At 35.1% G+C, this 23273-nt stretch overlaps 1 protein-coding gene across 2 annotated transcripts in view; it reads right to left on the bottom strand.

Moving 5' to 3' along the window:
* DPP10 (dipeptidyl peptidase like 10) overlaps positions 1-23273 on the bottom strand; it is an 800949-nt gene that overhangs the window by 77704 nt on the left and 699972 nt on the right. For both annotated transcript variants that reach the window (XM_070768724.1, XM_070768732.1), the window contains exons 12-13: positions 16967-17005; positions 7057-7164 (exon numbers count right to left, since the gene is read on the bottom strand). In XM_070768724.1, coding sequence (XP_070624825.1) covers positions 7057-7164; positions 16967-17005 — 147 coding nt within the window. The remainder of the gene's footprint in view (positions 1-7056; positions 7165-16966; positions 17006-23273) is intronic.

The raw sequence follows: 23273 nt of genomic DNA, 5'->3' as shown, positions 1-23273 counted from the left end.
GAGCAGCAATAAAACTAGTAACTTCATTTATTTTTGAAAGAACTGAAAATATAGGAAATAAAATGTTTTTATTTGGGACATCAGAAACCAGGCACCTTTCCTTGAATTGGCAGAGAGTTTATCTTACTCAGACAGTTCAATACTGATATTTATATTCACAAGCAGAAAACATATTAGTATCAGTAAAAGTTTAATGACACACATGCTTTTCACCTGATTATACACTGTTCATTCATTTCTTATAATAAATTCTGTTTAATTTTTACAGCTTTTAAATATGGGAAATACTGCAATGCTTAAAAATAGCATGCTTTAATTTATTGTCTATTCAACATGTGCAGTGAGAGAATTGTTTTCAGACAATGTCCTTATCAGATACAACAGTGAAATGTAATGAAAAAATTGTATTGGGTTGATTAGGTGATAGAACTGAGGATTGGGGGCATGCTATTTTCTATAGTATTTCTAATGAATAATTTAAAATTATTCCAAGTGAAATCATCAGCTCTCATGAGCAAAACTCTGTACTGCTGAATAGAGACAGTGAATGAATTCACCAACATATAAATTTTTTTCATTTAATACAGATTTGGAAGATAACTGGGCAATTGCTTATGCTTATAAATCTGAACCACTTAACATGACTGCAACTCTGCTTATCCCATATTAGAGAGGAAAAGGCAGCCATATCCTTGACAAAAACCATTTCTTAACTGCAACTTACATTGTAAGATAGAGGATCAAATATGGGACCTCAGAAATTAGACTCTACATAAGGAATGCCACAGGGAGAAGGGGAAAGGAAACTATCTAAAGTGGTCTATTGTTAAAAAAAAAAAAAAATTGCGTCATTGCTTGAATCAAACTGTTTCTAATACTGCATATTGCACATTCTACTCAGAAGGAAATTTATTTTAGCTTATATAGATTTTTAAATTGCCAACATCCGCTGGATTATCAAAAAAGCAAAAGAGTTCCAGAAAAACATCTATTTCTGCTTTATTGACTATGCCAAAGCCTTTGACTGTGTGGATCACAATAAACTGTGGAAAATTCTGAAAGTGATGGGAATACCAGGCCACCTGACCTGCCTCTTGAGAAACCTATATGCAGGTTAGGAAGCAACAGTTAGAACTGGACATGGAACGACAGACTGGTTCCAAATAGGAAAAGCAGTCCGTCAGGCTGTATATTGTTACCCTGCTTATTTAACTTCTATGCAGAATACATCATGAGAAACACTGGCCTGGAAGAAGGACAAGCTGGAATCAAGATTGCCAGGAGAAATATCAATAACCTCAGACATGCAGATGACACCACCCTTATGGCAGAGAGTGAAGAGGAACTAAAAAGCCTCTTGATGAAAGTAAAAGTGGAGAGTGAAAAAGTTGGCTTAAAGCTCAATATTCAGAAAACTAAGATTATGGCATCTGGTCCCATCACTGCACGCAAATAGATGGGGAAACAGTGGAAACAGGGTCAGACTTTATTTTTTTGGCTCCAAAATCACTGCAGATGGTGATTTCAACCATGAAATTAAAAGACACTTACTCCTTGGAAGGAAAGTTATGACCAACCTAGATAGCATATTCAAAAGCAGAGACATTACTTTGCCAACAAAGGTCCGTCTAGTCAAGGCTATGGTTTTTCCAGTGGTCATGTACGGATGTGAGAGTTGGACTGTGAAGAAGGCTGAGCGCCAAAGAATTGATGCTTTTGAACTGTGGTGTTGGAGAAGACTCTTGAGAGTCCCTTGGATTGCAAGGAGATCCAACCAGTCCATTCTAAAGGAGATCAGCCCTGGGTGTTCTTTGGAGGGAATGATGCTAAAGCTGAAACTCCAGTACTTTGGCCACCTCATGCGAAGAGTTGACTCATGGGAAAAGACTCTGATGCTGGGAGGGATTGGGGGCAGGAGGAGAAGGGGATGACAGAGGATGAGATGGCTGGATGGCATCACTTCACTGACCTGATGGACGTGAGTTTGAGTGAACTCCAGGAGTTGGTGATGGACAGGAGGCCTGGCGTGCTGCGATTCATGGGGTCGCAAAGAGTCGGACATGACTGAGCGACTGAACTGAACTGAACTATATAGATTTTTGGAAAACTCAGTTTTTAAATTTATTATTATCTTTAACAGAATATATAAAAGCAGAGAAACCTTATTCATAAATTGTGTTTTGTCATATTTATATAAAAAGTATCTGGAAATACATAGGGCTTAACAATATTTTACTTTTGATATAGGAATTCCAGTTCTGAAACTAAAATTAAAGAAATAATTTATAATAAAGTAAGTTTTATACATAGTGAAATCTATAACTACAGCAAATTGTCACTAATTTAAACACTGAATAATCATGGTTAAGTAGGTGCGTGAGTGCTGTCACTTCAATCATGTCTGACTCTTTACAACTCTATGGACTGTATGCCGCCAGACTCTTTTGTCCATGGCATTCTCCAGGCAGGAATACTGGAGTGGGTTGCCATGCCCATCTCCACAGGAACTCCCCTACCCAGGGACTGAACACAGGTCTCCTGAATTGCAGGCAGATCTGTTACCACTAGTGCCACCTGGGAAGGTACACCCAGTCAACTAAATATGAATATTCAAAAGAACTGTACTCAAAATTGTTTACCACTATGGGATGATTTTGCTTCTAAATTAAAATAGCAGGATAAAATGCTATAGTTTACATAAAATTATAATCATATTTAAAAGAATACTGGAGGAAAATGTCATAATTTTTTTCTACTTTTATATTTTGGAATTATTTTAACAAGCATTAGTTTTGTAAATGAGGGGGGAAAAAACACCAAAATATTTGTAAGGAAAATTGTCCATTTCTGCAATGAATATATATTGAAACACTAATTTGTAGCCTGGTCTCGTATTTTTGTTTACCTACTAATTGTGTAAGAGAAAAAAATGTTTGCAAAAATTTACTACTTTCATTTGGTAAGACAGTTCAAACAGATAAATATATTTTCAGTCAATGGGGAAGCTCTCAAATGTAGCTTAGCATCTAGTACTACAAAAGTAGTCTTCCTGACTATTGGCTGCTAAGCTCTCTGTCCCTGTCATTTCTCTCTCTCTGGGCACATCAGTTTCGGTGGTATCCTTAGGCATGTAAAAGGAAGGAAGAAGGGGTAAAAAGTCATCTCTGGTGACATGCATTACTGTTTAGGCAGTAAATTATTAAACTATTTTTGGAGGTCCAATTTTACATTCTATATCAAAGCCTAAGCAAAGACATATATGTACACATACACTTTGCCTAGGTACCTTTTGATATCTATAAATATATATTTATAGGAATAATGTTTACCTTTGAATACTTTTTAGTATCAAAAATAGAAATAAATTTGATGATTAAAAGTAATTCACTTAAATATGGTATGATATGTTTACTGGACATAATATAGAGTAGCTATTAAAATCACATTTTAAAATAATATTAAATATTAGAAATGCAATTAAATGATGTGAGAAAATGCTCATAAATTACTCTATAAATGTTACAAGTTAATATATAGCTTTGTATGTTTTTAGGGAAAAATGACATATTTTTCATGTAAAAAGGAATTCAAAATATATACAAAAACTGATTTGCAATGTGCCAGTATGGGGTGATGAGACCATATTCGATGTTATATATACCTTTATTTAGTTTATTCAGTTATTACTTTACAAATTTTTATAGTGTTATATATGTAGATGTCAATATGGTAATTATAAACAATTCATTAAAGAGCTTTTTTGTTCGCTATTTTAAAATTGAGCCAAAGAGATTCAAAATATTTACTAAAATTCTCTGTTTGTATATATGTGTTAACTTAAGAATAAATTGTATTTACCGAGGCACTGACCTCTGATTCATTAACAAAGTAAGTTAACTTTAGCCACATTGCCAAAATATCCTCAAATAATCATGCAGCCATGTTTATTTCTCAGTGAGGCAAACCTCAGGTTCTCTGAACTGCAACCAGGATATATCAAAATGTTTTCTAGTTCAATGAAATTTTGTTATAATCTCCATATGGAAGAGGAACAAAGTAAACACATCTGCTCTTGAAGTTGTTCTTCTGAACATTTCAGAAATAATGAATTAGACTGCATTTCAGACTGGTTTGATTGGGAGACAGAAGGTATTTCTTCCCAAGGCTTGTAAAGAAAATTTTGTTAAGTATATAAATACCTCAGTTCTTACATGTCAACATGTTCATCCCTGACCCCCGCTCTGCCAAGTCCACACTTTCAAAATGACATTTCACTTCCTACTTTGTTGGATAGACTATCTTCTAAGATATATATATATATATAAAGTCTCTTAGTCCTGTCTGACTCTCTGCGACCCCATGGACTGTAGCCCACAAGGCTCCTCTGTCCATGGGATTCTATAGGCAAGAATACTCAAGTGGATTGCCATTCCCTTCTCCATATGTATATGCTTAGTTGACTTCCCTGGAGGCTCAGAAGGTAAAGAATCTGCCTGCCAATACAGGAGTCACTAGTTCGACCCCTGGAAGATCTCCTGGAGAAGGTAATGGCAACCCAGTCTAGTATTCTTGCCTGGAGAATCCCACTGACAGTGGAGCCTGGTGGATTACAATCCATGGGGTCTCAAAGAATTAACACAATTGTATGACTAACACTTAAGATATGCTTAGTTGCTCACTCGTGTCCAACTCCTTGCGACCCTTTGGACTTCAGCCTGCCAGGCTCCTTTGTCCTTTGGATTTTTCAGGCAAGAATAGTGGAGTGGGTTGCCATTTTCTCCTCCATGGGATCTTCCTCCTCCCAAGGATCAAACCTGCATCTCTTGTGTCTCCTGCACCGCAGGTAGATTCTTTACCTGCTGAGCCAATGGAAGTCCATTTATGTTACATTTACTCATCTATAGATGTATTATACATCTTTCTCTACCTTTCTCTGTATCTTATGAATATATTCACAATTTGTATATAATTTTGACTACTTTGGTTTGTATTCAGATTACTGAATAAAAATGCAGATAATTAAAATTTTAATAAGATGTCACCACAGGCAATTGTAAGATTTGGAAGATTTATTATTTTGGCACAAGTATATCCCTAGTATTTATAATAACAAAATTTATGATTAACAAGCAAAAGTGAATCAGGTCAGCAATTTGCTGGTAAAGCTTCCTCCAGTTCACATAAACATCAAAAATATTCCATTAATATCACCTGTCTATTATAATCATTTAATAGTTCAGTATAGAATCACCCCCAATTTTCTTCATATATAAATGCATTCATTTATTTAAAAACATAAATGATATCACATCATATATTACTCTATAACTTATTTTTCTAATAATAAAAAATGATCTACTTCTCCACTGTGGAAATTATGTATGGTCAAAGCTTTGTTTAAAATTAAAGTTAAAATCATGACAATTACTTTAATAGTACAGATTTTGGAAAAGTGCTGCCTTTTAAGTTATTGACATTGATTTTAAGAATTCAAATTTCTGAGCTGCCCAATGTAAATATGTATATGGATAATGGTAAAATTTTGTGAATATGCACAAGACTTGAAGATATTAAGAACATAAAAGCACTCAGGTTGCTTAGGGATCTTTTGTCAAATTTATTTTTATTCTATTCTTAGCAAGCATGAAATTTGCTCAATCATGTCCAACTCTTTTGACCCCATGGACTGTCACTTGCCAGGCTTCTCTTTCCATGGAAATTTCCATGCTAGAATACTGGAAATGGGTAGCCATTCCCTTCTCCAGGGAATCTTCTGGATTCAGGGATTGAACCTGGGTCTCTTTCTTGCATTTCAGGCAGATTCCTTACCATCTGAGCCACAAGATAATCACCCATTTGAATTGTGATGCTGAAGAATTGATGCTTTTGAACTGTGGTGTTGGAGAAGACTCTTGAGAGTCCCTTGGACTACAAGGAGATCAAACCAGTTAATCCTAAAGGAAATCAAACCTGAATAGTCATTGGAAGGATTTATACTGAGGCTGAAGGTCCAATACTGTGGCCACCTGATGCAAAGAGCACCGGGGTTGGAAAAGACCCTGGTGCTGGGAAAGATCAAAAGCAGAAGGAAGCAACAGGGTTGGATGACATCACTGACTCGATGGACATGAGTTTGAGCAAACTCCAGGAGATAGTGAAAGACAAGGAAGCCTGGTGTGCCACAGTTTATGGGGTCACAAAGAGTCAGACATGATTGAGCAACTGAACAACAACAAAGTAAGTATGAAATTGATTCTTGGCTAGTATATTTATAACATTCTTAAGAAAGATTCCAATTTATCCACAATGCTTTATCTTGATAAATCGTCATTTACCTGTTACTAGACCGTTTATTTGATTTTGAAGGAAACTTTCTTTCTCATGAATATTTTATTGGTAATTAGTTTCAAATTGACTCATAACCTTACCATATTTTAATCATTTATTGTGAATTCCCTGATCCTTTTTATAATTAGTAAAACTGCATAAACTGGTTAACATTCACTTGAAATGTAGAGGAAAAATAACATTTTATTCTCTTTTTATCCAAAAGTCCATAAAAATGTAGCACAGACTTTGTGACTTTGACAACACCTAAGAAATCTATTTTATCCTGGTTTTTAGAATCTGCATTGCATTTCCTTCTGTGAGTGTTCCATAACTTATTAACTATTCAGTTTTTGATGGACATTCAGGTTGCTTTAGGTATTTGAAATTTTGTAACACTTTGAAAACATTACTTGTATCAAATAGGTGATATATATTTGTTGAATGAGAAATTGTCTCTCGAGTTTCCTCAGGTCTTTGAAAGTAGGACTTTGGTTCTTTCTATTTATTAAATTCTATATCCCAAGGCCCTCAACTCATAGCACACATGTGTATCTCACTAAATTTTATTGACTGCTGAAAATGTTTTGTGGGTGGCTTGAACTAGGGCTATGGATGGGGACCCTCTTCCTAAAACATCCGAGTTGGATATGTGACTGGATGCCACAGATACTAACCATCGATGCAGAATGCCATGTAGATGGCAACGAAGAGGAACACAGCACTTACCTGGACCAGGAACATAGCTATGTGGTGAAACTCTCCACGGCCCCCTTGCTTCACAGGAACTGTCATGAAGAATTTGCTACCATCTCTAGAAAACACGGGCTCCTCATTCTAAAAAACAGAAGCACGTATAACAATCTCAAAAGGGCATCTGAAAATTGTGCTGCCAACTACTACCAATACATTCATGGATTAGACAAATAATTGGTTTATTTTAGCAAAAGGTTGAATTATTATTTAAAATATAAAAGTATCATAATATTTTTAAAGTGAACTCAGTGATGCTTTAGGCCCATGGGCATATGTGTGTTTTTGAAAGGTGAGATGGATGTAAAAGTATCTTGCATATTGAATAGAAATAATTCACAATTAGACTAAAGACAGTTTTAAAACTGGTTCAGAAAATAATTTTCATATCTTCACATATGATTGTGCTTAGAGATGTACCCTTCAAAAATTAAGAAAATATGAACAGCTGTAACAGTTTATCAAAATCTCTTTTTACTTTGGAAAATTGTATAACATACAGTATTTAATACATCTTCCTGAAATCTTTTACTCAGCAAGTGAAGTTATTGAAGATACATTTCTGATGATGTTATATAAATTTACTGTAAATACAAAAAGACTGCAAAATTGGAACCAATCAATTGAAAATGATTTAATTCAAATTTCCCATCCTCACTGCTCACTTTTTCACAAACACACAAACATAGATGCCCATTTGATGATTTTTAAATTAAACTTCAGTGGCATGTTAAATCAATACAATTGTTTTTGAAAATTAAATGATGGAGGCTATACTTATAGACTGCTTTCTCTTGTGTAAGAGGAAACATTAAGAAATTGGATTTATATAACAAAAAATTGAGTTCTTTCTTTTGGATTAGTGAGAGTGACTATGTTGTTTTTGTTCATTCCCTAAGTCCTGTCCGATTCTTTGCGACCCCATGGACTGCATGTGCCAGGCAGGCAAGTCTTCCACAGTTCCCTGGAGTTTGCTCAAAGTTGTTGATGCTATCCAACCATCTCATCCTCTGTTGCCTCCTTCTTTTGCCTTCATTCTTTTCCAGCATCAGGGTCTTTTCCAATGAGTTGGCTCTTCACATCACGTGACCAAAGTATTGGAGCTTCAGCATCAGCATCAGTCCATCCCCTGAATGAAGCAGGGTTGATTTCCTTTAGGCTTGACTGGTTGAATTTCCATGCTGTCAAAGGGACTTTTAAGAGTCTTCTCCAGCACCATAATTCAAAAGCAATAATTTCTCGGTACTCCACCTTTATCTCACATCTCTACATGACTACTGGAAAAAAAACATAGCTTTGTCTATAAAACCTTTGTGAGCAAAGGAATGTTTCTGCTTTTTAAAACACTGTCTAGGTTTGTTATAGCTTTCCTTCCAAGGAGATAGAGTCTTCTAATTTTATGGCTGCAGTCACTGTCTGCATTGATTTTGGAGCCAAAAAAAAAAAAATCTGACATTGCTTCCACTTTTCCCCCTTCTATTTGCCATGAAATGATGGCACCAGATGCCATGATCTTCGTTTTTTGAATGTTGAGTTTCAATCCGGCTTTTTTACTGTCCTCTTTCACCCTCATCTAAAGAGACTCTTTAGTTCCTCTTCACTTTCCATCATTAGAATGGTATCATCTACATATCTGAGGTTATTGATATCTCTCCTGGCAATCTTGATTCCAGTGTGTGAGTCATCTAGCCTGTCATTTTATATGATGTATTCTGCATATAAGATAAATAAGCAAGGTGACAGTTATTTGGCCTTGTTCTTTTCCTTTCCCAATTTGGAACCAGTCAGTTGTTCCACGTCCATTTCTAACTGTTGCTTCTTGACCCACATGCAGGTTTCTCAGGAGACAGGAAAGGTAAGGTGGTCTAGCATTTTCATCCCTTTAAGAATTTTCCATAGTTCATTGTGATCCACCTAGTCAAAGGCTTTAGCATAGTTCAAGAAGCAGAGGTAGATATTTTTCTGGAGTTCCATTGCTTTTTCCATGATCCAATAGATGCTGGCGATTTGATCTCTTGTCCCTCTGTCTCTTCAAAACCCAGTTGGTACATCTGGAATTTCACAGGTCACATACTGTTGAAATGGAAGGATTTTGTGCATAAACTTGCTAGCATGTGAAATGAGTGAAATTGTACTGTAGTTTGAACATTCTTTGGCATTACTCTTCTTTGGGATTGGAATAAAAACTGACCTTTTCCACTCCTGCAGTCACTGCTGAGTTTTCCAAATTGCTGACAAAATGAGTGCAGCAGTTTAACAGCACCATCTTTTTAGGATTTGAAATAGCTTAGCTGGAATTCATCTACCTCCCCTAGCTTCATCAGTAGTAGTGCTTTCTAAGGCCCACTTGACTTCAAACTCCAGGATGTCTGGCTCCAGGTGAGTGATCACACCATAGTGATTATCAGTGGTAACATTAAGACCTTTTTGTATAGTTCTCTCTTGCCACCTCTTCTTAATCTCTACTGCGTCTTTTAGGTCATTACTGTCTGTCCCTTATCATGTCCATCTTTGCAAGCAATATTCTCTTGATATCTCAAATTTTCTTGAAGAGATCTCTATTCTTTCCCATTCTATTATTTCCCTCTATTTCTTTTCATTGTTCATTTAAGAAGACATTTTTATATCTCCTTGCTCTTCTCTGGAACTCTGCATTCAGTATACCTTACAATTTCTCCTTTGACTTTTGCTTCTCTTCTTTCATCAATAGTTTTTAAGCCTCCTCAGACAACCCCTTTACCTTCTTGAATCTCTTCTTGTTTGGGATGGTTTTGGTCACTGCCTCCTATACATTGTTTTGAACCTCAGTCTATAGTTTTTCAGGCACTCTGTCTACCAGATCTAATCCCTTAATCTGTTTATCACTGCCACTCTTTAATCATAAGGAATTTGATTTAGATCATACCTTAATGGCCTAGTGGTTTTCCCTACTCTCTTAAATTTAAACCTGAATTTTGTAGTAAGGTGCTCATGATCCGAGCCACAGACAGCTCCAGGTTTTGTTTTTGCTGACTCTATAGAGCTTCCCCATCTTTGGCTGCAAAGAACATAATCAATCTGATTTTTATATTGACCATCCTCTTTGGCTTTTGGAAAAGGGCGTTTACTGTGACCAGCCTGTTCTCTTGATAAACTCTGTTAGACTTTGCTCTGCCTATTTTGTACTCCGAAGCCAAACTTGCCTGTTATTCTGGATATTTCTTGACTTTCTACTTTTGCATTCCAATCCCCCATGATGAAAAAGGACTTCTTTTTAGTGTTAGTTCTAGAAGATGTTGTAGGTCTTCATAGGACTGGTCAACTTCAGCTTGTTTTCCATCAGTGTTTGGGGAATAGACTTGGATTACTGTGATGTTAAATGGTTTGCCTTGGAAAGGAACCAAGATCATCTGTCATTTTTGAGATTGCACCCAAGTACCACATTTCAGTCTCTTTGGTTGACTATGAGGGTTACTCCAATTCTTCTAAGGGATTCTTGCCCACAGTAGTAGGTATAATGGTCATCTGAATTAAATTCACCCATTCCTGTCCAGTTTAGTTCACTGTTTTCTAAGATGTTGATGTTCAATCTTGCCCTCTCCTGCTTAATCATGTCCAATTTACCTTGATTCATGAACCTAAAATTGCAGGTTCCTATGCAATATTGTTCTTAACAGCATCCAACTTGACTTTCACCACCAGACACATCCACAACTGAGTGTCATTTCTGCTTTGGCCCAGCCACTTCACTCTTTTTGGAACTAATGATGATTGTCCTCTGCTCTTCCCTAGGAGCATACTGGACACCTTCCAACCTGGGAGGCTCATGTTCTGGTGTCATATCTTTTTGCCTTTCATACCATTCATGGAGTTCTTGTGGCAAGAATACTAATTTGTCATTTCTCCCTCCAGTGGACCACGTTTTGTGAGAACTCTTCATTATGACCCATCTGTCTTAAATGACCTTGCATGGCATGGCTTATAACTTCAATGAGTTACACAAGCCCCTTCTCCAAGACAAGGCTGTGATCCATAAAGGGGAAGAGTGACTATACATATGGTATAAAGTAAGGCTTTGATATGGTTTCCTTAACAGGTCTTCAGAATGGCTCAAGCACTGTTAAATGACCTGATCCTCCACTCTCTCTCATCTCTTCTTCCTTCCTTCTGCATCCTGCATTTTTCTGCTCCAGAGTCCGCACATTTTAACTTTTTTCCCTCACTTTGTCTGGCTCTTTCTCAGCCCTCACTCTTTCTTTCACTCTCTTTTTTGGTGGAACTCATTTATTTTGATGATTAATGTTGATATACAATGTTGTGTTAGGTATACAGCAAACTGAATCGGTAATACATATATCCACTTTTTTAGATTTTTCCCATATAGGCCATTACAGAGCACTGAGTAGATTTCCCTGTGCTATACAATAGGTTCTTCTTATTTATCTATTTTGTTTATACTCATGTGTGCTCAGTCACTCAGTTGTGCCCAACTCTTTGCAACCCCTTGGCTATAGCCCACCAGGCTCTTCTGTCCATGGGATTCTCCAGGCAAGAATACTGGAGTGGGTTGCCAGTTCCTTCTCCAAAGGATCTTCCTAACCCTGGTATCAAACCCATGTCTCCTGGGTCTTCTGCATTGAAGGTGGATTCTTTACCACTGACACCTGGGATAGTAGTGTGCATACGTCAGTGCCAGTCTCCCGATTTATCCCTCCCTTCCCTTTCCCCTCAGTAACCAAAGTTGATTTCTACATCCGTGACTTTTTCTGTTTTATAAGTAAATTCATTTGTACCATTTTTTTAAAAGTTCCACATTTAAGCAATAACTTACGTTATTTGTCTTTCTCTGACTTACTTCACTTAGTATGACAATGTCTAGGTCCATCCATGCTGCTGCAAAAAGATCTTCATTGATCTCATCCTTTCTCTGCTCTAAATCTACCTTATCAGGCAGGTGTTTTCTGGTAATCCCATGTAAATTGTGATTGGGGAAACTAGATCATCCAACTGTATTTGAATCCCCCATCACTCTTTTAGCGACTTTCTATTTTGTCCATACCACCTAATACCATCCAACATATATTTTATATATGTATTCGTTTGTTTGTATATGAATGGATGTGTGTATGTGTGCATATAGGTAGGTAAGTAGATGAGAAGTAGAAGGGGTTCTTCTAGAATGTAAGCTCCATGAGGCAAAAACCTTGTATTCTTCACTGCTCTGCATTTGGCACCCAGGACAGTGACTATTGCATAAGCTGTATTTAATAATCATTTATTGAATGAATAAGCAAATTAATAACTATTTAATAATCTCGAGTCTGATTCTAGTTTCATTAGTAAAATAGAAATATCTTACTAATATTTCTATCTTACTAATAGAAAATATAATAAATATTTTAATTCTTTTTTAATTATTCTATTTATTCTATTGTTACTAATAGAAAATATAATAAATATAAACAATAAAAATATTATTTTTACTGTATACTGTATGGACACTCATGAAAATGTAAATGGTATGTGTAATAAATTTGAAAGTCTGAACTAACACAACACAAGGGTGGGAAAAATGCTTTGCAAGGCAGATAATAAATACTGACAAGATATTTGATTGAGTGAATCACATTCTGCAGTGTGATTTGTTGTTCAGTCTCTCAGTCATGTCTGACTATTTGTGACCCCATGGAATGCAGCAGACCAGGCTTCCCCTGTCCTTCACCATCTCCTGAAGCTTGCTCAAACTCATGTCTATTGAGTTACTGATGCCATTCAACCATCTCATCCTCTGTCATCCCCTTCTCCTACCTTCAATCTTTCCCAGCATCAGGGTCTTTTCTAGTGAGTTGGCTCTTTGCATCAGTTGGCCAAAGTATTGGAGCTTCAGCTTCAACATCAGTCCTTCCAATGAATATTCAGGACTGATTTCCTTTAGGATTGACTCGTTTGATCTCCTTGCAGTCCAAGGGACTCTCAAGAGTCTTCTCCAACACCACAGTTCAAAAGTATCAATTCTTCACCTCTCAGGCTTCTTTATAGTCCAACTCTCACATCCATACATGACTACTGGAAAACCATAGCTTTGACTAGACAGACCTTTGCTGGCAAAGTAATGTCTTTCACCTCTCAGGCTTCTTTATAGTCCAACTCTCACATCCATACATGACTACTGGAAAACCATAGCTTTGACTAGACAGACCTTTGCTGGCAAAGTAATATCTCTGTTTTTTAATAGGTTTGTCATAGCTTTTATTCCAAAGAGCAAGCGTCTTTTAATTTCATGGCTGCAATCACCACCTGCAGTGATTTTGAAGCCCCAAAAAAGAAAGTCTGTCACTCTTTCCATTGTTTCCCCCTCTATTTGCCATGAAGTGATGGGACCAGATGCCATGATCTTCATTTTTTGAATGTTGAGTATTATCACAGCTTTTGTACTCTCCTCTTTCACCTTCATCAAGAGGCTCTTTAGTTCCTCTTCACTTTCTGCCATAAGGGTGGTGTTACCTGCATATCCAAGGTTCTTGATATTTCTCCCAGCAATCCTGATCCCAGGATTCATCCAGCCCAGCATTTCCCATGATGTACTGTGCATATAACTTAAATAGGCAGGGTGACAATATGAGGCCTTGATGTACTCCTCCCCAATTTGGAACCAGTCTATTGTTCTATGACTGGTTCTAACTGTTGCTTCTTGCCCTGCATATAGGTTTCTCAGGAGGCAGGTAAGGTGATCTTTATTCCCATCTCTTGAAGAATCTTCCATAGTTTGATTTGATCCACACAGTCAAAGGCTTTAGCAGAGTCAAAGCAGAAGTAGATGATTTTCTTATATTCTCTCGATTTTTCTATGAACCACTGGATGTTGGCAACTCTGATAGAGTCAAGAATTCTGTATTTTCTATCCCTTGCCTATATGTAATATCTCTCTCTGCCTTTTCAATGGGATTTCTTCTGTCTGAAGTAAGCTTTCACTCATCTTTTTTGTGCTATATCTTCCTCATTTTTTACTTAAACTCAAAACAGAAACCATCTTTAAATCTCTGTAGCTAGAAAGCCCCTCTTATTTAGGAAATCTATCCCTGGAGACTCTAAGTAGTACTCTGTATTCATCTCTCATGACTTTCAGTGCACTCTGTTATATGGTTGACTTCCTTCACTAGGCAAGTAATAATTAAAGTAAGTTTGTAATTTTATTTTTTTTCCCTAGGACACAGTAGGTGACCTACTTATAACTGCACAGATGAATGCATGTGTACAATGGGCAAAAATATTTGTTACATATATCACTTTATCCACTACATTTACTCCAAACTATTGGCTCCTCCCTATTCAAGATTCTGCTCCTGTGCTTTACTCCAAAATTAAATCTGAGCATTGTCCTTTTTATGTTAGTCCCTCTTCCTCCAATTCTCATACCTTGGAAATAGTTCATTTTAAGGAATAGATGGGGGTTATAATTACTAATACATTTCTGGGTTTAAAAACTTTCACCACCGGACAGAAACTAGTTATACAGCTCTATATAGAGCCTTTCCTACAATCAAATAAAGAATGAAGCCAATCTCACTGTCCATGTTTATGACCTTAAGCAAGGCAGTGTTTATGACACACAGGCCAATGAACTGAGGATAGCACACTTTACCTCTTGACCAAACATTTTTTATACTGGTTATTCCAATTATAAGTCTCTTGAAAGCTAGGAGAAACATGCTCACTTCTCTCTGCTCTTCTCACCAAACAGAAAACAAGCATGAGTATTACATTAAATTTCTCATTTTCTTGGAAATTTGCTTCACCTTATAACACATTCTCATCCTTTTAATTTCACCAAATTCTAAGTATTTCATGAAATTCCCTTAGAACTTTTGGAGAAAAAATCAACTGTAACAAACTACTTCCTACATTTTCTTATTGAATACTTGATAACTGTGTTTTTTGTAAATTTCTATTAAATATTCATAAATTTGGGACTTAAAATATAGGTAACATAATCCTAAAAGTTCATGCATTGTGTTGTTGTATGTTTATTATGAATGTCACTGACAATTAAAGTAGGTTTAATAATGCAGGTAATTTAGAATAAATCCATATCTGTTTTTATTATTTTCAATTATTTAACTTAATTTTGATTTTTTTGTGCTAAATAAAGTCAGTTTTTCCCTCAATTTAATTTTGCACACTGATTACAATTAAATAGTTCATATTGTTATCTATGGAGAAAGAGATGACAGATGGATGATAGACAGGCAGATAGGGAGAGAGATATATCTACAGCACATTCACAATCTTTCTTTCTCTCTTTTTTTTTTTATTCAACAGGTACATATGGAACTCTTCTTATAACCAGACTGTATTTTAAGCATTTGGTATATAATTAATAAAAAAAAGGAACAAAATTCTTGTCCTTGTGAAGTTTGTAAAAAAAAATCACAGAACTAACTGTGTAAGTTTACATAAATATTGCACTGGACTTTAAGTTTTATTGGGGGATGTTATTTGATTAGGGTGTTTTGAAGAGGTGACTTCTTAAGCAGGTAATATAGGCTGAAGTTTGACAAATAAGCAACTTTCAGGTAAGAAAGCAATTGAGAAAATTCTGTTCAGAAGGAAGAGTTCACATAAAGGTCTGGTGAATATGAGGCTAATGGAGAAAATGGGAGAAAAGATGATATGACAGAGCTGGAAAAGCTTTCAAATTAATCTCTTATAGACCCTTTAAGGATGTTGGTCTTTATCTGTAGAACAAAGGGGAGATACAAATTTTCAGTTGTGAGAGAATATCAGAGTGTTTGGGGCAGTAGAATTAGCTATGTGTTTTGAAAATATCACTCAGCCAGGCTGAAATGTGGAGAACAGATTGGCAGCTTCCTAAGGGACTGAGAGTTCACCAGTCAAGGAGGATGTGCAGTGCTAATAGTTTGATCCTGTATAGTGTTTGTGAATTGGAGAAAAGTAAATGACGTGAAGTCTTTGAGAGTAAATCAAAATAACTTGGTGATGAGTAACATATGCAGATAAGGATAAGAAAAGTTCAATAATCCTCAGTAGGTTTATGATTTTGATAGCTGGGTGGATAAATACGTCTGTGACTTCTATGATAAGAATACAGACTTACTGGAAGAGAATGGAGTTTAGTTTGAACCTGAGGAGTATGCTGTTACTTTTATAGATTTAGGAGAAGATGCCAAGTATATATCAGAACTCAGAGAATTGAGCTGCCAGGGGCTATACAGTCAGAGGTAGCAATTGAAACCACAGACGTATATGACACCCAGGGAGAGAATATGAAATAAAAGAGCACTGTAAAGAACAAAACAAATCAAAACCAATAAGCCAAGCAAAACATTTCCTTTGCAAAAAGCAGTGATGAAGTTAGTAGTAAAATGGGTTTATCTATATTTGAATAATCTTGTGTTTCCTTCTGAAATATCCAGTTAGCACGTTGTGGAGACATTTGTGATCATCTGGATTCTAGCTCCATTTATATCACAAGCTAGCACTGTGTAAACTAGAAATTATCTAAGGAAATGTTCATCTGAATAGCAATTTATGTGGAGATTTGGTCAGCTTTCTAGGCAACTTGAGCAATGCTGATGGTTCTTAGTTTATATGGGCTGCACCTTTTTATTCAACACAAATATTTACTTTTATGAATGGTCCCGAAAATGGATCCTGGTAATAATTCAACAACTTGTGTTCTATTTAAAAAAAAAGTAATCTTTTCACAAATGATGTCATAAAACCCAGGTCATATATATTTTAACAAAAAAGACTTATTCAAGCATAACAGAGCCTAAAATTCATAGAACTGAAATAACTTTTAAGAAAAAGTTATATATAAAACAAAAGAGTGAATATGGTAGAGATGATGACAAAATGTGACATAAAGAGACCGTCTATACCATACCTGTTTAGACAGCCAGGTATCTGATGTCATCTCATATTTCTGAAACAGAACAATTAAATCCATGAAGTATCTAAAGACCAGAATGAACATGTGTTGATTTCACTTTTTTCCAACAATGTTATCCTTCAGGCACTTTACCCTCCTTGCAGCTAGTGAAATACCATGAGAAATCCCATTGTCATTATTGATTTAAGCTGAATGAATAAGTACAGAACTGAAATTAAATGCTATTTTAATTACAACATCTTTTCTTTGGTGAACCCCTTCAGGATTCTCAGTTGTGCTTCACCAGAGATAGAAGATAACTGTCCAATTCTGTTTGATTACATCATTCAAACTGTTTTGAGTCACTAGACACTGTCTCTTTTCACCTCTGGCCATCATCAGAATACAAAATGATTAAGATCTTCCAAAAAAACTGGGCAAACAGCCAGGAATAAAATTTAAGTGTGGACATACTGTCATTCGATCCAGTCTTACCATAGTCACTCTTTCCTCCTAGGTAAAATAATTAAACATTCGAAATGGCAAAGCTTTTTGTATCTTTAGAATAATTTCACACATGATCAGAATAAAGTTACATATCAAAAAGCAAAATTAGACTAATCTCAATTTGAATATGTGTATATAAGGCAAATTTTAGTAATGCTATTCACATGTAGCAACTTATATCTTATGGTTCTCCGGAAAAATGATTCTATAATAAAAGTATTCAAATGGAGAAAACTAAATCAGAATATATTGGTGATTTTACCTGTATGCCAAATTATATCATTTCAAATTATAAATAATAATAATTATTTATTTATAGTTTGTTTTTACCAATTTGCCCTTTTAAATACGTGTTATTATTACATAACTACTAACCATTTCCCCTTTTCAGGGCATTTCTCTTCAAATAGATTTTTTCTTAATTTATCTACCTATATCAGAAAAACATCTAACTGAATCATTCCTTGATTTCCTATTCATATTTTGACAGTAATCATCCTTGATGTCTGTAAAACACAGATATGACACGGAGAGAGGGGAGGAGAGGGTGAGATGTATAGAAAGAGTAACATGGAAACTTACATTACCATATGTAAAATAGATAGCAACAGGAATTTGCTATATGGCTCAGGAAACTCAAACAGGGGCTCTGTATCAACCTAGAGGGGTGCAATGGGGAGGAAGATGGGAGGGAGGTTCAAAAGGGAGGGGATATATGTACACCTATGGCTGATTCATGTTGAGGTTTGACAGAAAACAGCAAAATTCTGTAAAGCAATTATCCTTCAATAAAAAAAAACGTATCAGTGCCCCTGCTTATTAGTGTCACTAAGTTTTGTTACAATGCACAAAGGTCCAAAATTTCACATGCAATTATTTGTCTTACTATTTCAATCATAGTAGAAAGCAAAATCTTTCTAACTCCATAAAGAAATTGAAATAGAATATCAATAAGGTATCAATTCTGGAACATGATTGGGTTCCCATAGCTTTTCTATTGAAGCATTTTGCCTATATAGATTATCCCTACCTATATAGACAATTGACAGGTTTTCTCTAACTAGAACATATGCATGAACAATTTGTAAATGACTGTGTAATCAACTGACTAGGAAACCATCCAGAACACTTAAATAAATAATGAAATTCTGATCAGCCTATAAGCCAGTCAGATGGAAGAAGATGATTAAAACATATTTTCTAACAAGCACAAGCTAAATGTAAAGAACATCAGTGAAACCCAGTAAGGAAATGGTGATGCCCATCTGTTGTACTTTGTTGTCATATCTATGCTCATCTTTCCAATCACAGATAACTTTTTTCCTCTTTAGTTCTACCCTTTACAGACCATTTAAAAATAATGTTTAAAAATACTTGTATAATTTGCATATAGTGAAATGTATAGGTCTTAAGTGTATGTGATGAGTTTTGATAAATGTATTTACCTCCCATTAAGACATGAGAATTTTACATTTTTAAACACATTCCCTCAAGTCCCTTCACAGAGGTTTCAAAAGACAGCTACTCCTACAAACTCTTTTTCCATAGATAGTTTTGCCTGTTTTAGATATTCAGATAACTGGAGTCACATATTATATATTCTTTTTTGTGGGGTTTCTTTCACATCACATGTTTTTGAGATTCATTCATACTGTTGAGTATATCAGCATTCTGTTTCAAGTGGCAGATTGGAATGTCATTGTATTGATATGCTTTGTTTTGTTCATCAGAAGTTTCTAATTTTGATGATGTATACTTTATTTTTTTCTTTTACAATAAATGATTACTTTGTCTATTCAATATAGTGAAGTTATATTCCATCTTTTCATCTAGAAGATTGATGGTACTAGCTCTTAGATTTAAGACTTCAATGTGTCTCAAATTAGTTTTAGAATATAATGTAAGAAATGTCAACCATCCTTGTATTTTCCATCTGATTACTGATAGTTCCAGCATCATTTCCCCCAATTGAATTGTTTTGGCAACTATGTTGATTATTGATCATATAAATATGGATCTATTTCTAGAAAGACTATTCAGTACAAGTGATCTATTCGTGTGTGTGTTCTCTTCCTCCACTACAATCTCAGTTTCTGTCTTTCTGGTTATTCCTGAAACTATGTAGTAAATCTCCAATTTTTTTTTCTTTTTTAACTGGATTGATTTAGCTGGCCAGGTATTTTGCATTTCCAAATGCATTTTAAAACCATCCTTTCTATTTCTACCATAAAAGTCTGCTGAGATTTTAATTGGTATTGTATTGAAACTACAGTTTAATTTGAGTAGAACTGACATCTCCAACATTAAGTCTTTCGATACAGGTATGTAGCTTAGCTTCTATTTATGTAGGTCTTTTCCAATGCCTTGCAGGAATGATTTAGTTTTCAATATTAGGACTTTGCCACTCTTTGTTAAACATATTCATATGCATTTCATTTTTTAAAGATCTTAATATTTTTATTTTCCATCATAATATTCAGTCAGTTCAGTTCAGTTTTTTGGTCACGTTTGACTCTTTGTGACCCCATGAACTGTAGCACCCAGGCTTTCCTGTCCAACACCAACTCCCAGAGCTTGCTCAAATTCATGTCTATCGAGTCAGTGATGCCATCCAACCATTTCATTCTCTGTCATCCCCTTCTCTTTCTGACTTCAATCTTTCCCAGCATCAGGGTCTTTTCCAATGAGTCAGTTCTTTGCATCAGGTGGCCAAAGTATTGGAGTTTCAGATTCAGCCTCAGTCGTTCAAATGAATATTCAGGACTGATTTCCTTTAGGATTGACTGGTTTAATTTCCTTGCTGTACACGGGACTCTCAAGATTTTTATCCAATACCACAATTCAAAAGCATCAATTCTTTGGTGTTCAGCCTTCTTTATGGTCCATTGCTCATATCCATACATGTCTACTAGAAAAACTTTAGCTTTGACTATAAAGACCTTTGTCAGCAAAGTAATGTCTCTGCTTTTTAACATGCTGTCTAGGTGTGTCATAGATTTTCTTCCAAGGAGTAAGTGTCTTTTAATTTCATGGCTGCCATCACCATCTGCAATGATTTTGGAGCCCAAGAAAATAAAGTCTGTCACTGTTTCTATTGTTTCTCCATCTATTTGTTATCTATTTCCATTGTTTCCCCATCTATCATAATAATACCAGTCTTAAAGATACATTTTGTTGCTTCTTAAATCTTTCTTTGAAATAAGTGTAAACTTACAGACAAGTTAAAAGACCTGTTCAAGAAGCATCTTCATATCCCTTAGACATATTCCTCATGTATTTATAATTTGATACATTTGTTTTATTTTTATATCTCTCTATTGTTTCTAAACTATTTGTGAGTCTAGTAGAAATCTATTTTTTTCAAAATCAATTAGAAATTTAATTTTTTTCTAAACAATTTGATAGCAATTTTGAAGTATTGTTTCCATTTACCCCAGAATAATTCAGTGAGGATTTCTTAAGAAAACTGTGGTATCCTATACTATTAATAAAATGTTTTTACAGTAAAAGAATAATAATCAGGAAACAGAACAAACAATTGAAGTTGATTGCTGGAGTCCAGCTCCAGCAGCCAGGGAATCAGCCTGAAGGGATGAGCGGTGTCAGCAGAGAATGATGTTTATTCTGACTCAAGGTGCAGGACTGCATGTTTATTTCAAGCTTCAGGTTCTCTTTTATACTTTGACAAAAGCATTAGGTCAGAGGTTTGACATTTTCAGTTCCCCCTCACCCAGATATATTGTCTCCAGAAATTACTGTTGCCCTTCAAACAGAGTTCCTGCTTCAGCAAATCGGTTTTACTATCCGTTATCTACTTCCTTTTATGTGTCCTATACTTAACTTGTGATTACATTGTAACTCATGCCACATCCCTCAGTTTATTTCTTATCTTTCTAAATCCTATTTGCCCCTAGTATCTTAAGCTCACTATCTCCTAAAAAAGGCTTCTAGCTATTAATATCTCTAAAATTCCTAATCTCCATAAGCTATAGTAAAATATGCCAACACTACAACATTTCTTAAATTTTTAGCTTCTAACTATTCTTAATTACTCCTAAACCTTAAACTCAGCAAACTTCTTTTGCCATAAACATTTCCCTCACAAACAGGTCTCAGATAACAATTCTTCCCATGGCCTCAAGCTGTGGCCTACGTGCTCATCCTGGAACATTCTTTGTAAAGATCCTTGAACAAATGTCAATGGTTAACTTTATGAATTATTTTCTGGGCACAACTGCAGAAGGCTTTGTGCTTTCTCATGCTTCTCTCAAGAACAATAAGCACCTTAACATTCTTTCCAGCCAACTCAACCGAAGAAAGGAAAGAACAAATCAGAATCACAAGACCTAACTCCTTCATCCTGGGACCGTGCCTGCGGGATGAGGAGAGGAGGTTGGGGCCGTGCTTCCATTTTGTCAGTAATGCCTAACGCGGCTCCTGACAGCTGATGCCTTGACATATAAAAATAAGCTGAGAAATTCTCTTATGAATTGTGACCTATTCTGGTATTTTTGGTAAATTTATTACATTTTGTTTATACAATAATATTATCTACAAATAAAGATAATTTTACTTCTTCCTTGCCAATCATCATGATAGATATTCCATGAAAGTTACTCTGACTCGAGTCCCTAATATTTATTTAATGTGTAGAGTTAGACTGTCTATCCTTACTTTATTGTTGATCTTAAGGTAAACATGGATAATGTTTCACCATTGAATATAATATTTGTTGGTTATTTTGTGGGTATCCTGCATCAGAATGGAGATATTACTTTCTATTCATTTATGTTGAAAGTTATCATGAATGGATGTTGAGTTTTGTTAGTTGCTTTTTCTTCATCTAAGATAATTGCCTACTTGTTTTTCTATTTTTTTTCTGTTAAAATAGTGAATTACATTGATTTTAAATATAAACTAATCTTAAATTCCAGGCTAAAATCCTATTTAGTCATGATGCATTATTCTTTATATTCGCCAGAAGGATATATTAATATGCTAAAAATGTTTTATATACATATTCACAACAGATATCAGTCTAAAATGTTCTTTTTAATGTCTTTGTCTAGTTTTGATAACAGGACAATGTTCTCTTACAAAAATATCCTGCCTGAGGACAGTGTTATCTTAAAATGTAAATTATGGGAGTAGATCTGATGAGGTCTTTACAACCTCCAGACATTCTTTGGATTATATAACTTCATTGTTAACACTAGCAAGCCCCCTTCTGATGCCTATGTCAGAAGCTTTCTCTGTCTCCTTTATACTTTAATAAAACTTTATTACACACACAAAAAAATAAATAAAAAAAAATAAAAATAAAGTTGAGAAATTCTCTTTCTTTCCCACTTTCTAGAAAACGTAGGAAAGGTAAAAAAAAAAAAATCCATTTTCCTCTAGTTTTAATGAGATATAATTAACATACAACATTATGTAAGTTTAAGTTGTACAACATAATGATGTGATATATGTATATATTATGAAATGACCAATAAAAGAGAAGTTTTGTTAATATTTATCAACTTACATAGATAACAGATTTTCTCCTTGATATGAGAATTTTCAAGATTCAGCAACTTGCAAATATATTATTACTATTCTAACAGGTAAGAGGTGATATCTCATTATGGTTTGCATTTTCCTAATGATTAGAGATACTGGGCACTTGGCTATTTGACTATATCCTTTGGAAAATACCTATTTTAGGTCATTTGCTCATTTTAATTGAATTATTACTTTTTTGCTATTGAGGTATGAGTTCTTTATATATTTCTGAATAGTAACCCAGCATCAGACATACGATTTGCTGATATTT

This window comes from Bos indicus, chromosome 2, assembly GCF_029378745.1.
Source record: "Bos indicus isolate NIAB-ARS_2022 breed Sahiwal x Tharparkar chromosome 2, NIAB-ARS_B.indTharparkar_mat_pri_1.0, whole genome shotgun sequence".
NCBI classification, from domain to species: Eukaryota; Metazoa; Chordata; class Mammalia; order Artiodactyla; family Bovidae; genus Bos; species Bos indicus.
The sequence above is the reverse complement of the archived record's forward strand: the minus strand, read 5'-3'. Positions and strand labels throughout refer to the sequence as shown.